A 16,614-nucleotide genomic window follows, 5' to 3' on the forward strand; every position below is an offset into this window, starting at 1 on the left:
CATAAAAAAAAATACATTTTACATGTGATGGAATGAGATTTTAATTTTCTTAGGTATATTTAGTTCAAAAATAAATTAATTATAATTTATTAATATTTTTATGTGCATGAACATATTTTTTATTTTTTAATTTATTATCCAATTTTAGCTAGGATGTTGATTTTGAGTATAAGATTATAAGAAAACCTAATTAAACTTTTGCATATATTTATGTGAGAAGTTTTGCTCCTCTCAATATTAATTTTAAGTTGTTTTGTTTTAAATTTTAAAATAATAAAAATGAGAAGAAAATAAAAAAGAAAAAGAAGAAAAAAATAATTTCACTACTTGAGAGTTTTAATTATATAATTATTATGAAATAATTAAAATGTATGATTATATTTATATTTATATTCTAATCTATAACTTATTTATAACATATATAATATAATCTATATTTTAAAAAAATAAAAATACTTATGAAATATATTAAATAGGTTTTAAAATTATTTGTATTAAACAATATGACAATATAAATTTTAAAATATTAATATAATGAAAATAAAAATTTTATAATGATAATATATTATACTATAAAATATGTATATTTTAAAATTATATTTTTTTCCCTTTTATAAACAATATTCGTTCAAATTAATAAGCTATGTAATCTCATTATGTAAATTAATATTATTTTAAATTATATATACAAATCAAACTTAATTTTTTAAATAAGTAAAATAACGAAATTTAAACGAATTTAATTCATTAAGCTAAAATTAATTAAAAAATCACCAAGTGGCACCGTATTTTGTTTTCTATTTTTATATTTTTTATATGAAAAAATAATTTATCATATTCAACATCAATTTTTATTTAATTTTTTCAAATTTCAACTGTTAAATTTTTTCTAATAATAATAATAATAATAATAATAATAATAATAATAATAATAATAATAATAATAATTATTATTATTATTATTATTATTATTATTATTATTATTATTATTATTATTATTATTATTATTATCTAAAGTTACTTTTACTACATCTTTTAAGAATTTTAAAATTTTTAAGTTTTACAATTTTGTAAAACCTGCTTATCTTATTATATATCTCTAAAATAATATATATATATATATATATATATATATATATATATATATATATATATATATATATATATATTCACTAGAAAATTATTTGTAAAATTTAAACATTTATTTTAAAAATATTTCGTATATTTAAAATATAAGAATTTTAACAATGATACTTTCAAAATCACCACATGACATGTATTTTTTTTTATTTTATTTATCCTCTTATTAATATATTTCAATTAGTTTAAAAAATAATAGAAAATAATCTATAAATCAATCTATTTTAAAATTTAAAATTAAATGTCATTTACTTTTATATGTTTTATAAAATACAAAATTATATTAGTAGCTATTAAAAAATTTATATATACACATTAAAAAATTATAATTAATTGAAAATTTTATCATTAATGACATTTTTCAGTATGATTATGAAAATGTAAGATGTAGAAAAATTTACATTAAATTATATTGTTAAAATAAAATAAGAAATAATTTAATTAAATAAATTTAAATTGAATTGATGTGTTACATATATCAGAATTTGCCAACTTACCTTTTATCATACAAGTGTTGAAAGATATATATGAAGGAGCAACTACTATTGTACGCACAGTGGGAGGGGACACAAGAGATTTTCCGATCTCAATTGGATTACACCAAGGATCAGCCATAAGCCCTTACCTTTTTACATTAGTTTTAGATAAATTAACGAAACATGTATAAGAGAGTATTTCTTGGTGTATGATATTTGCGGATGATATTATTCTGATAGATGAGACACGAGAAGGAGTCAATAGAAAGCTAGAGGTTTGGAGAAGTACTCTAGAGTCAAAGGGTTTTAAGTTAAATAGAACGAAGATATAATACATGTATTGCAAGTTCAGTGAAGGCCAAATTGGTGATAGAGAAGGAGTTAGTTTGAATGGAGTGGTATTGTCCCAAAGTAATCACTTTAAATATCTAGGCTCAATCCTTCAAGTAGATGGGGGATGTGAGAAGGATGTTAGTCATAGGATTAAAGCCGGATGGTTGAAATGGAGACGTGCCATGAGAGTTTTATGTGATCGTAAGACTCTCAATAAGTTGAAAGGAAAATTTTACCGTACAGCCATACAACCGGCTATGTTATATGGTAGTGAGGGTTTGACACTGAAAGAGTCATATGCGTCTAAGATAAGAGTTGCAGAGATGAGAATGTTAAGGTGGATGAGTGGCCATACTAGACTAGATAAAGTCCGTAATGAGAGTATTAGAGAAAAAGTATGAGTGGTACCAATTGAAGATAAGTTGAGAGAAGGGAGATTGAGGTGGTTTGGTTATGTGAAGCGTAGACATACGGAGGCTCCAGTTAGACAAGTAGAGCACATTAGGATAGAAAGAAAAAAATGGGTAGACCTAAATTGACTTGGAGGAGAGTAGTACAACATAACCTAGAAGCATTACACATTTCTAAGGATTTAACCCAAAATCGTTTAGAGTAAATAAAGCGAATTCATGAGTTAAGTTAAGTTGGGTTGAGTTGTATGATGTAAAACGTTCTACTACATGAATATGTTAATATTTAAAATTTTAATTATCTTTAATTTGTTTAGTTAACTAGATAAGCAAAAATATTCTTCCCTAGATAACATAGGGTTTGTCTTCATTGATCACCAAGAGGTGGCCTCAACTCTTATTGCTCACATGAGAAATTATTCAAGAGTATCCACGATAGATCTAATACGTGAAAATTATTATATTAGCGTACATAATATTATATGAATTCTCCAAATAATTTTCAATTGTAAAATCTTTCAAAACTTTTAAGTTACATATCTTCTTTGTCGCATCTCCTTGGACAAAGGATATAAAGTTTATTAAATCCGCTAAGTATATAATTAATTAACACTCGTCTACCTACTTGCATGATTATATGATTTTGGCACATAATACATATTTTATCATATTATATTATAATAAAACTAGATCGCAAAAATTAGTATCACCAAATGGTTAAATTAGTAATGTGAAATTGATCACAAACAAACTTTACTTACAAAATTAGTAGTTTAAGTCTTAAAGTCATTATTATTGAGAGAGTTTTACCATTATTGGCAGCAAAATAGATATCCATATATATATATATATATATATATGCATTGTTGTCTCACATTAATTTGGGATTAGCTATTGGAGCTAATGGTTAAATTAGTAATGTGAAATTGATCAAAAACAAACTTTACTTACAAAATTAGTAGTTTAAGTCTTAAAGTCGTTATTATTGAGAGAGTTTTACCATTATTGGCAGCAAAATAGATATTCATATATATATATATATATATATATATGCATTGTTGTCTCACATTAATTTGGGATTAGCTATTAGAGCTAAATATAAAATTTAAACAAATTTTTTTTCTTTAATTTGTTTAGATTCAGTTATAGATTTAGTACATTTTCTCTATAATTAAATTTAATTAAAATTTAAATTTGAGATTCACAATCTTAAAAAAAATAAAAAAATTATAATAACTTTTCTATAAAAGAATGTCATGGTAACATGCAAAAAAAAATATAATATAAGCATTATGATGTTTTCAGATTTTAGATTTTTAAATTCAATTATGATATGGAATCTTCGTTTTAATGTAATTTTTCAATGCATGATCATATATCTTTAATTCTAACATTGACAATTCATACTTGCTAACGCTATAGAATTGTGAAATCCTCTATGCTACTCTACTTTGAGTTAATAAATTTTCCACGTAATTGAATTATATATAATTTTTCCATGTCTTAATATGGATTAGAGAACCAAATATTAAAAATATATTCTCTTGGCTACATTGATTCTTCCATTCAATCAGCATCAATCCCATTGAATTTTGTGCATTAGAGTGAATTATTTGAAAATTGTTTACTACAAGATAAGGTTTCAATTATATTACACTTTCATTTTTGTTTTGTTCTTCCATTTTATTATACAATAATTTACAAGTCAATTTTCATTCAACCAACTAATTGTGAATTGAAGCTTGGATGGATCAAAGACTTTTCCTACAAAATGTTAAACTAATTATCTTGTATTCCTAAAAAAAAAAAAAAGTCAATTAATTGTACCCTTAACATATTTTTATTTACATTTATGCATGGTATAATTGCTCTAAATTAAATCAATATTTTAGAAGATGGCAATCGTCTCAATTTGATTTGGTAGGTAAATTTAAAGCTACTGAAACCTTGTTTCAGAAAAAATTTTATATTTCAATTGGCTATTAAATTTTTATTTCAAAATATTTGAAAAAAAAAATTCGTTTGACAGGAATGCGTTCACTGAATTTGGCCAAATGTTTGTAAAGAAAAATAAATATAAAGAGCCACTAAAATTTATTAATTTATATCAATATTATTTATTTTAAAATTAATTATTATAAATTTGAGATAATATAATATTCAATATAACAATTTTATACTTTAACAATATGTCTTATGCGCTATTAAAAGTTTAAAACATGTTACTAATAAGAATTATCTAGTAATATATATAAATTTGATAACTTAAAGTTTTTAATAATATTTTTATATTAATTTACAATGCTATTATGTGTATTATATATATTATTTATTACTTTATAGATTATCTTAATATCTAAATAAAAAACATCTTATCGCAATGTTATATATATATATATATATATATATATATATATATATATATATATATATATATATATATATATATATATATTGCTGAAGTAGGTTGGATTTCTTGGTGCAAAACAAAGGGAGAGTATAAGAAACAATAATCATGACTAAATAAATGTCCTTAAATTGAGTGGAAAATTAAGTTAAGTAGGGCAATTTGGAGTAGGGAATGGAGTTACTTGCACCCAATTAAACGATAAAAAGGGCACAAAAGGACATTAGGGTTTGGTAACTCAACCCAATATATTTGTTTTTTAAAGGTGATGATGCAAACTAAAATATAAAAACTATGCAATAAATTAAGTTATTACACATTTTTTTAAATGCAATAAAATTAAGTTATTTGCTTTTGCTTACGTGGGGAATGACAAGTTTCACGTAATAAGGATACGTTGGAGTCCTTTGACTTTGAGATGCTTTTTCAAACTACAAATTAACAAAAATAATTAAATTAGGAATCCAACCGTTCACTTTCTCATTAGGGTTTTTGAGTCATTGAGCTAACACACCATAACAAGCAAGCAAAACCACCTCCCTTTGTCATCCTTTGCTGGTCATACAACCACTGTATCTTCTCCATGTAATCATATATCTTCTTATTCAATCAAAAACACCCACCAACCCCTCTTTCGTTATATTTTTTTTCCCGCTTTTATAACTTTTCAATAATATATTAAAAAATTAAATAAAAGGTGTGCATTATGAATAAAATTTTATAAATATAAAAACTCTTAATTAATTAATGCATAAAAGGATAATTTAAAACGCGGGACTAGCTTTTCCATTATCTTTTCACAGTGAGATCAAACTGACAGTAAGTACAATAAATTATGGAAGAAATTCTTTTTTCATATTTTTTTTAAAAAGAATTCTTTTGGCCTTCATGCATGAAGCTTAAATATGAAATAAAATTTCAAAGCATACAAGATAATCAATTTTATATTATATATTTATTATGAATTATGTTTTTTTTCATAGCCTTTGACTTCTCGTACATATTTATATAACTTATTTAGTATTATAAATTCAATTTATTTTTTAAAAAATATTATTTAAGTGTAAATTAAAATTAATTTTAAAAATATTTAATATATTTAATTTAATTTCAAACTAATTTTTAATAATTTCTATTTAAAATGATATTTTTTAAAACCCACTCCAACTGCAATATTACCTAATTTTATTTTCATTAATTGAACTTCTCTCTGCACATTTTCATGTCCTTTATCTGACCCATTTTGACCTTCCTTTCTCTATAACCCTCGATAGCACAGTTCCAGTTGTAGATAGATAACCATTTATGGCATTTGCTTCGCTTGACTACAAAAAATATTATATATAAAATTCCAACTTCTGGCTCCCATTCACGGTCTCTCATCTCTTATTGTTTTTTGTCACCCATTTTAAGGCGTCTCTTTAAAAGACTGCAAATATGCCGACTTCCCAACACACAATCAATATCTGCGTAAAGTCCAAGAACCTTAGCTCCATGCATACCCATCCCTCTCACAGGGCTGCCTACTTTCTTGATCAAACCACCCATTTCTATGTTTAATGCCTTCATAACCAAAACTACTGATCCATGAAGTTCTTACTCACCATGACCCTTGCACACTTGCATTTTATTTAGTATCTCTTTCTCTCTCTCTCCCTCTTTCTCTCTTGTTCATCCAAGGCAGATATGGCTTGGAAAGAGCAGAGCTTATTAGCTGTTCTTCTCATGTTGTGCTTTTCATTTGGTTTCGTTATGTGCCAAAACCAGGATTTATCTGTCCTTTTAGAGGTCAAGAAATCATTTGTGGAAGACCCAGAAAATGTTTTGCGTCATTGGAATGAAAGCAATCCAAATTTCTGCAAATGGAGAGGAATCACTTGCGGATTGAGCTCGGTTGATGACTCAGTGCGAGTGTTGAGTCTAAACTTATCTGACTCGTCACTATCTGGTTTAATATCACCTTCTCTAGGTCGTCTACAAAACCTACTCCACCTTGATCTTTCTTCCAACAGCCTCACGGGTCCCATCCCAACTGCCCTTTCAAACCTTTCTTCATTGGAATCTCTGCTTTTATTCTCTAACCAACTCACTGGTTCCATTCCAACTCAGCTCGGTTCCCTCACAAGTCTCCGCGTCATGAGAAGCGGTGACAATGAACTCAGTGGGCCTATTCCTGCCTCCTTTGGTAATCTTGCAAACTTGGTCACTCTTGGTTTGGCCTCATGCAGTCTCACGGGCCCAATACCTCCCCAACTCGGACAACTCTCCCAGCTTGAGAACTTGATTTTGCAACAGAACCAACTGGATGGACCAATTCCTGCGGAGCTAGGGAATTGTTCAAGCCTCACTGTCTTCACCGCTGCTCTCAACAATCTAAGTGGATCAATCCCAGTAGAATTGTATCGTTTAGAAAATCTCCAAATCTTAAACCTGGCCAACAATAGTTTCTTTGGGGAGATACCCAATCAACTCGGTGAACTGAGTCAACTCGTCTATCTGAATTTGTTGGGGAACCACCTTGAAGGTCCAATCCCAAAGTCGCTAACCAAACTGGGTAATCTTCAGAATCTTGATTTATCGATGAACAAGCTTACTGGAGGCGTTCCAGAGTTGGGCAACATGGGTCAGCTTGTTTACTTGGTTTTATCAAACAACGATCTCTCTGGTGTCATACCCAGAAGCATATGTTCAAATGCTACCAATTTGGAGAGCTTGATTCTAGCAGAGAATCAACTTTCTGGCCCAATTCCAAAGGATTTAAGCCAGTGCCACTCACTGCAACAGCTTGACTTGTCGAACAACACACTTAATGGATCAATACCTACGGAAATTTTTGATCTGGCTGAACTGAATTATCTCTATCTCCACAACAACAGTTTGGGGGGTTCCATATCTCCCTTCATAGCAAACCTCAGTAACCTCAAGGAGCTTGCACTGTATCACAACAATTTTCAAGGTAACCTTCCTAAAGAGATTGGCATGCTTGGGAATCTTCAAGTATTATATCTATATGACAATCAGCTATCTGGAGAGATTCCTATGGAGATTGGAAATTGTTCAAGCTTGCAAATGGTTGATTTCTTTGGAAATCATTTCAGTGGGGAGATTCCTATTACACTTGGGAGGATGAAGGGACTGAATCTGCTTCACTTGAGGCAAAATGAGCTTGTAGGTGAAATTCCCTCCAGTTTGGGTAACTGTCATCAACTAACAATTCTAGACCTGGCAGATAATCATCTTTCTCGTGGCATTCCAGCAACTTTTGGATTCCTGCAGGCTCTGGAACAGTTAATGCTTTATAACAATTCCCTGGAAGGTAATATTCCTGATTCGCTTACCAATTTAAGAAACCTGACAAGAGTAAATCTTTCCAAAAACAAATTGAATGGTAGCATTGCTGCATTGTGTAGCTCAAGTTCTTTTCTCTCTTTCGATGTCACGGGAAACGCATTTGAACATGAAATTCCTCCCCAGTTGGGGAATTCACCTTCTCTTGAAAGGCTAAGATTGGGGAACAACCAATTTACTGGGAAAATCCCATGGACGCTGGGCAAGATTCGCCAGTTATCATTGTTGGACCTCTCAGGGAATATGCTCACAGGTTCAACACCAGTTCAGCTTATGCTTTGCAACAAATTGACCCATATTGATCTGAACAACAACCTACTATCTGGGCCTATACCATCGTGGCTTGGCATGTTACCACAATTAGGGGAGCTAAAGCTCTCCTCCAACCAGTTTACTGGGTCCCTTCCTCCAGAGCTATTCAATTGTTCTAAATTATTGGTCCTTTCTCTTGATGGCAATTCACTGAATGGAACTCTTCCTGTTGAGATTGGTAGATTGGAATCCCTTGAAGTTCTCAACCTTAACGACAACCAATTATCAGGCCCAATCCCCCAGGCCGTTGGTAGGTTAAGTAAGTTGTATGAACTTCGCTTGTCACGTAACAGCTTCAGCGGCGAAATACCTGTTGAGCTTGGCCAGCTCCAGAATCTTCAAAGCATGTTGGACCTTAGCTATAATAATTTCAGTGGTCAAATCCCACCTTCTATTGGAACATTGTCCAAACTTGAAGCTCTTGATCTGTCCCACAACCAACTTGTGGGAGAAGTCCCTCCCCAGGTTGGGCAGATGAGCAGCCTAGGCAGGCTTAATCTCTCCTTCAACAACCTTCAAGGGACATTAGGCAAGCAATTCTCACACTGGCCTGCTGAAGCATTCGAAGGAAACCTGCAACTTTGCAGAAGCCCTCTTAATCACTGCAATGGTTTTGATTCTGGCAATCAACGGTCTGGGCTAAGTGAATCAACGGTGGTGGTAATCTCAGCAATTACAACCTTAGCTGCAATTGCTCTATTGGTACTTGGACTTGGTCTCTTCTTCAAACAGAAGCGAGAATCTTTGAGAAGAGGAAGTGAACTGAACTGCATTTACTCTTCCACTTCTTCCAAAGCACAGCGCAGACCACTATTCCAGCATGGCATTGCGAAGAGAGATTTCAGATGGGAAGACATTATGGAAGCTACTAATAATTTGAGCGACGAGTTCATCATCGGTTCAGGAGGGTCTGGGACAATCTACAAAGCTGAATTGCCCACTGGAGAAACAGTAGCAGTTAAGAGGATTCTGTGTAAAGATGATTTTTTGCTTAACAAAAGCTTCATGAGAGAAGTAACGACACTTGGGAGTATCAAGCACAGGCATTTGGTGAAGTTACTGGGATACTGTACTAACAAAGGAGCTGGTTCTAATCTTTTGATATACGAGTATATGGAGAATGGAAGTGTGTGGGATTGGTTACATCGACAATCACCAGTTAATATCAAGAAGAAGAAAAGCCTGGACTGGGAGGCAAGGTTGAAGATAGCCGTTGGATTAACTGAGGGAGTGGAGTACCTCCACCATGACTGTGTGCCAAAGCTCGTCCATAGAGACATCAAATCAGGCAATGTGCTGCTGGATTCCAATATGGAGGCACATCTGGGGGATTTTGGACTGGCAAAGGCACTAGTGGAGGATTCTGGCTCCAACTCAGAAGCAAATTATTCATGGTTTGCTGGGTCTTATGGCTACATTGCCCCAGGTAACAAAACGAATTCTTCTTTCAATAAATCCTATGTTGGTTTTTCCTGCACATCCTAACAATCATTGGTGTATTTTTGCAGAGTATGCGTACTCATTTGAAGTGACAGAGAAGAGCGACGTTTATAGCATGGGTATCGTGCTGATGGAACTCATTAGTGGAAAAATGCCAACTGATGCAACGTTCGGCGTTGACATGGACATGGTGAGATGGGTAGAGAAACATATCGAAATGCAAGGATCTGCTCGCGAAGAGTTGATAGATCCTGAACTGAAACCACTGTTACCAGGTGAAGAATGTGCAGCATATCAAGTGCTTGAAATTGCACTACAGTGCACTAAAAGCAGCCCACAAGAGAGGCCCTCTTCTCGGCATGCCTGTGCTCTCCTTCTGCATTTGTTCCGCAACAGGTTGGTGGATTTTGAAAAGGTGAACGCAGATCCTGACGCATAGTCAATGACAATTATTTCAAGGACTGAAGTTAAAACAGCAATAAAAGTGTAGCATCACTTTTTATTAGTTTTGTCAATCTCATGCTAACTTCATATTCCTATTTTGATTTTTATAACATTATTTAGCTTGCCACTTACATTTCTTAAGGAAGCACTCTGAAGAAATAAAGAAATGATCAAATGTACAAGATTTATCTCCTCAACTAACCATACTGCGACTAAGTAATTGATCAATTATTAGCCCAATTCTTAGGCAGCAGCACTCCGTGATTGTCATGACCATATATGTCAAATATTTAACTCATTTCGAAGTGGACTGTTCTAACATTTGATTAGTTGCTCCAGTAAAAAACCTTGAAAAATTATTTGAAAGCATGATCAGGTAGAACTTACAATGTGAGATACTGATATGATTGCTACACAATTATTTAAGCAAAGAAAACCATCCAATCGCTTCAAATTACTATCCAAGGTGAAACACTTCAGCCAACTCGGAAAAGGAAAAGTTCTAATAACCTTACAAGCAAAGCAACTTATCGAAAAAATCCCAAACGTATACAGTACTTGAAATTATTGTTCAGTGGCTGAAGATGCCAAAGTCCATCAACGAGTAGGCACTAATCATCATCTTCATCTGTAATGCAAATTAAAAATTTTAAAACAGAAAAAGTGAAAAATAGAAGTATGAATCAACAAAAACAGCACATTCATGCAGCATTCTCCCCCACCAACTCCCATTTTTTGTTGTGGGGGGAATACTAGACTAAAAGAATAATAACAAATCATAAAGTAAGTACCACAAGTCAGGCTACATTGTCAACCAGAATAACAATGCGTAAAGGTGTAGGAGAGCGGAGTAAATAAAGGTAAAGAGAGATAAGTAACTTATGTATCATTGTTTAGAAAGTGAGTTGATAAGGTAATTAAAGGTAAATCTTATCCTCTCTTAACCCTCAAATCTAAATTTTGAAGGGGAGGTAAAAGCCGTAAATTATGTTATTTTTCACACACCTCAAATCTAACCCCTTTTAGAATATACAATATGTCTCTTTACCTTTTCATTAACCCCTTTCCAAATATTATTATTATTATTATTGTTGTTGTTGTTGTTGTTGTAGTTGTAAACCTCCTCACTCTTCACCCTTGTTACCTCCCACACCCTTTCATTAATTACCCTTCCCTCACCCATCCAAACAGAGTCTAAGAATGCTAACATAATCTAAACTAGGATTCTTCATATTAATGAAAAATGAAACAAGGAAATACAAGAGAAGGGACCAAACACAAAAAGAGCACATAACACAGTATCTAGGTTATGGAAGGGGAGAGATCATAAAGATCTGAAGTAAGTTTATAATCACATAAAATCTTATGTCATTCTTAGAACCCTCATCTAAATCTTATGAAATCTTTCTTTCTGAATTCAAGACAGACCAAAAGATACCTAACCTAATGCCCATTCATTGCAGAGCCCTGAATCACATATATTCACCAAAATAGTCTCCAAAATTAGGCTAAAGACTTCCAAAAAAACTTCTACATAAATGTGCTATTAAAATATTCCAATCTCAAGTCAAATGTTTAAACTCATTATCTTAAAAACCCACAAGATACATTACAATTTTAGAGAATAGTCTCTTATTCAAGCTTCTTTCACTTCTTACAGTTCCAACTCTTGGGAGAATATGGAGTCATGTGGATAAATGAAAATTTATGATGCCTATCATGCATAAACTATGTAAATAACATTAGTATAGCCACAATAGAGTCCCCAAACATTTTGATTAAAAAAAGACAACTAAAATTTGCACAGAAATATGTCAGATCCAAATGCAGACCAAGGCTTTATTTTTTAGGCATTTACATTAAAAAAAAAAAAAAACTATGAGATCAACCCAAGTAATAGTTGATTACAACCAAAGAAAATAAATGAAAGGATTGAGTCATAATTTATGAAATAGAACAGATATGCACCCTCCATCTCAAAATGAAATCAAGTTTGGCACTGGCACATATATTAAAGAAAGACATAATACCTTATTTTTTATGATCAACTTTCTGAAGTTATCCCTTAATCAAAAACAGAGACAGACTCGCTTTGGAGTTAGATGTGGCATTACTAAAATTAATGAAACTGACAACAGAAAAGAAAAGGTTGCCCCTTGACCCTATGAATGATACTGACTTTCAGACAAATAATTGACCAGAATATACCACTAATTCTCAGATGGAAGGAGTATTTACCCCTTGCATCTTAAGATAGTCATAAACATGACTGCCTTTGCTTTCATATAATAAGCACAAATACTTTCTTTCCTTGATCCAAAAGACACATAGTGCAGGCTTGCTAAAAGAAAATAAAACCACAAAATACTTTCTTCATTCCAAATGACACATCTTGCGGGCTTGCTAGAAGAAAAGAAAAGTACAAAATACTCTCTCTCTGTTGCAAAAGTAAGACTGTATGCAGGCTTGTTTAGCATCACTTGCAGCATTATACAATTTGAGTCTCAATCTCAAGGCTTCACAATGTAATAAGGCAAAACTGAAATTGGAACTGACAAATTATTTATCCAAAAAGATGTATTATGGAATAGGAAGCAGAAGGATGGAGAAACCAGTATCAAGTTCAAAAACCTAACAGGGCCTTCACTAGAAGTTAAACAAATTCTTTGCAGTATTTGTTAATCAGTAATAATAAGCATGAATGTCCCTCTCTTTTGATAAAGATGGACAAGAGGCATAAAAAAAGGATTGCATAAGGGTTTTATAAAGATGGACAAGAGGCATAAAAAAAGGATTGCGTAAGGGGGATAATGAAAATTTTACGGTGTAGATTGTTCTTTATTTTAAATTCTTGATAGACTCATGTTTTGCATGTGGGATACAAATAGAAAACAATATACAGCTACATTGAAAAACAACCTAATGATAAAAATGGGATGGAAAGAAGAAGATATGGTAAAATGACATAGAAGCCACTAACTTGAAACATATTCATTCCTTTTCAGGTTGAAACTAAGGGATTAAAGAAAGGCATAAACCAAGGATATTGCTTAAGTTGTAAGTGGAAGTATAAAAGTAAAGTATGAACAAAGCAATAGTGGTGATAATCATAACAGAAAGATCACAGCTTGACTCTTCATATTAGAAACTGAAGCCAGAGTAAGGTACTCACTAGATCATGGAGGAAGTCCAGTATAACAAAGCTTGGGATAATCCTATCTAGCTACAACATTATTTAATTACTAGTTATTAATGGCATAAATCTTATAACTAAGGAATCAGTAAAAGCTAAAACCTGCAAATTAAATCTGCTGCAGAGTCAGTCATGGTATTGTAGCTAACTTGAATGTACCAACATTTCATTATAGATATGAATGGCTATCAAGGACCTTATCTTTGCATAGCTAGAAACAAGATAGGATCTTTAAAATGCATAACCAAGTGCACAATATTATAACTACTCAGAGTGAGTTGACAGAAAGCATCAGAACATTTGATGATATTTCAGTGGTGATTTCCATCCCCGCAAAAGCAGCATCTAGCCCTATTTCTAAGAAAGATTTTATTCATAAAATTAGAATTTCACACTTTTCATGGAAGCTCCCAGCTCCTACAACATGGCAACTTCTAAGAAAAGATTTTCAAACCAACGACCAAAGCTTGTGGCAAACAATTCTGGCCATTTCTTCCTTCTTTTCCACCTTTTGCAGGCCTGCTTTTTTCACAAGTAAATTGCTATTCAAGGTACCAAATTCCTCACTGCTTTTCTACCTTTTTTACAATCTCAATTCATTTCACCATCCAGTCTCTCTTTCCCTTGGCCACTTTTTCCCATCCCCTTTAATTTTTTCTGTTCATCAAAGCACCCACTACAGAAGCCCTTTTCCTTTCCGTCTTTGATTCTGATAATAGCAAAATAATTTTTCAACACAACAACAGCTAAGCCTTAATCCCAAACTATTTAGGTCGGCTATAATAATTTTTTCAATAATTAGTTAAAAAACTATTTTATCATGGTTGTCAAAAACCAAACTCCAATCAATTCTAGCCTATCTCCTACACAATACAAGTATTAGTTTCAAATTTTAAACCCTAACTATCATTTCAAATAGCAGTATCAATCTGGTAAATGGAATATGGGAGGCAAGAAATAAAATCAAGCATAGAATTGAACAAAGAACAAAAAGCAGCGAGAATCATGAGAAAAAGGTACCGAAGTATCGGCGCTCATTGGCGGCCTTGGCTTTCTCAAGCATCTTATCAAGGTCTTGTTGGAGCTGAGCGTCCCATTTCACCAACTGATTGACAAACACTGCTCCCAATCCCATTCCAATCACATGCTCCCAAGGATCTGCAAATTCATACATTTATGAAAATCGAAATCCAAATAAGAAAAAAAGAAGAAATCGAAATCAATTTTTTACGTAAGATAAGAGAGAAATACGGCGCATGTAGGGAAGTTTGCGAAGGGCATTAGAATACATCTGGGTGCCAAGTCCCAGCAATGCTCCGATCACCGTCGCACTCAGCGCCATTTTTCCTAATCCAACTCTCGCCCCTCTTTCTTTCCTCCGGCTAATTGAACCTTTCCTTCCGGACACTATTCCACGTTTCAATTTTTTTTCCCTAATAAGTGAATTGCGTGATTGCCAAAACCCTACTTCACTGCCACGTGTACTCTCATCCCGAAATTATTAGGTGCACTGGTTTTACACTATAGAAAATATTTATTTTTTTTAATATAAAAAAATATTACTTTTTAATAATTCGAATGTATTTAATAATTAACTCTTATCACATTCTACTTACGTAGCAAATACGGTGAAAAATACTAAAAGCTCGTAGTTAAATTATAAAATTTTTTTATTAAGACATAATAAGTACTCCTTTACACAGGCCTATTATGTTAAATAATGATCCCCTGTTACTAAGGCAAAAAGGCACTTCAGCGTCAACAGCCGTTGGGTGAACAATGATCAAATCGAGCATCTCATCTCTTTTATTCGGAGTTTCCATAATTCAGGCATTAGTGGGTTCCACACTTTCTCTAAACAAAAAACTTGTAGGCATGCTTATGTTTGTTGGGATAGACATAATTACCATAAATAGACACAATTACTATAACTCTAAGAAGCGTATTAATCAAATTCAATCGAAATTGGAGACTACAAAACAGAATCACAATTGGGATAGTGACCTGACTAGGAACTTGGAAAGAGATCTCTCTTCTGAGATTCATAAGGAAGAGGCTTACTAGGCTCATAAAGCACGAATAATTGGCTAATGTTGAGAGATAAAAAAAACTACATATTTTCATGCAAAGGTTTTGCAAAGGAGGAAATGGAACATTATAATTGGATAATTAGATGTCAATGGGAATTGGAAGACTTCTCTTCTCAAAATGTAGCAAGTGGCAATAGATTATTTCCGGCAAATCTACTCATAAAAGCATCCCACCAATCTAGCTATGTTTACAAATGGTTTTTGAAGTAGAATCATTGTAGCCATGAATACTGATTTGATAAAGCCAATCTCACGTGAAGAGATTTAAGGGCAACTTTTGTGAGAAATCCTTCTAAAGCTCCAGGTGTGAATGGTTTTATAGGCTTGTTCTTTCAAAAATTTTGGCCAGTAATAGGTGATGACATAAATGCTTAATGAATGGAGGAGGAGTATTTTAGTACCTATTTTTAAAAATGAGGGAGACATACAGAGTTGCTCAAATTATAAGGGAATTAAACTCATGAGCCATACTATGAAGTTATGGGAGAGAGTTGTAGAACATCGACTACGTCATGACACTTTTATCTCTCCCAATCAATTTGGCTTCATGTCCAATCGTTCAAATATGGAAGCAATCTTTCTCATTAGAAGCTTGATGGAAAAATATAGAGATGTGAAGAAAGATCTACATATGGTTTTTATCAATTTGGAGAAGGCTTATGATAGTGTTCCAAGAGATGTCTTATGGAGAGTGTTAGAACAAAAGAGAGTATCTATTAGGTACATATAAGTGTTGAAAGATATGTATGATGGAGCAACTACTATTGTACGCATAATGGAAGGAGACACAAGAGATTTTACTATTTCAATTGGATTACACCAAGGTTCAGTTGTAAGCCCTTACCTTTCTACATTAGTTTTAGATGAATTGATGAAACATATACATGAGAGTATCCCTTGGTGTATGATGTTTGTAGATAATATAGTTCTGATAGATGAGACATGAGAATGAGTCAATAGAAAGTTGAAGCTTTAGAGAAGTACTCTAGAGTCAAAAGGTTTTGAGTTAAGTAGAATGAAA

The 16,614-nt window shown here is 32.3% G+C and overlaps 2 protein-coding genes across 2 annotated transcripts; one reads left to right on the forward strand and one right to left on the reverse strand.

Annotated features, from left to right (window-relative positions):
• The first annotated feature begins 6,191 nt into the window (after positions 1-6,191).
• Positions 6,192-10,443, forward strand: LOC110661386 (LRR receptor-like serine/threonine-protein kinase GSO1). The gene is made up of 2 exons (XM_021819998.2): positions 6,192-9,852; positions 9,935-10,443. Exons 1-2 carry the CDS (start codon positions 6,453-6,455, stop codon positions 10,303-10,305), a joined length of 3,771 nt encoding a protein of 1,256 aa, XP_021675690.2. The 5' UTR covers positions 6,192-6,452; the 3' UTR covers positions 10,306-10,443.
• A 206-nt stretch (positions 10,444-10,649) lies between these two features.
• Positions 10,650-14,934, reverse strand: LOC110661387 (uncharacterized). The gene is made up of 3 exons (XM_021819999.2): positions 14,755-14,934; positions 14,524-14,661; positions 10,650-10,938 (listed from the first exon to the last, which is right to left on the reverse strand). Exons 1-3 carry the CDS (start codon positions 14,843-14,845, stop codon positions 10,922-10,924), a joined length of 246 nt encoding a protein of 81 aa, XP_021675691.1. The 5' UTR covers positions 14,846-14,934; the 3' UTR covers positions 10,650-10,921.
• Between the last annotated feature and the right edge of the window lie 1,680 nt (positions 14,935-16,614).

The sequence above is a fragment of the Hevea brasiliensis genome, chromosome 4 (genome assembly GCF_030052815.1).
Source record: "Hevea brasiliensis isolate MT/VB/25A 57/8 chromosome 4, ASM3005281v1, whole genome shotgun sequence".
NCBI classification, from domain to species: Eukaryota; Viridiplantae; Streptophyta; class Magnoliopsida; order Malpighiales; family Euphorbiaceae; genus Hevea; species Hevea brasiliensis.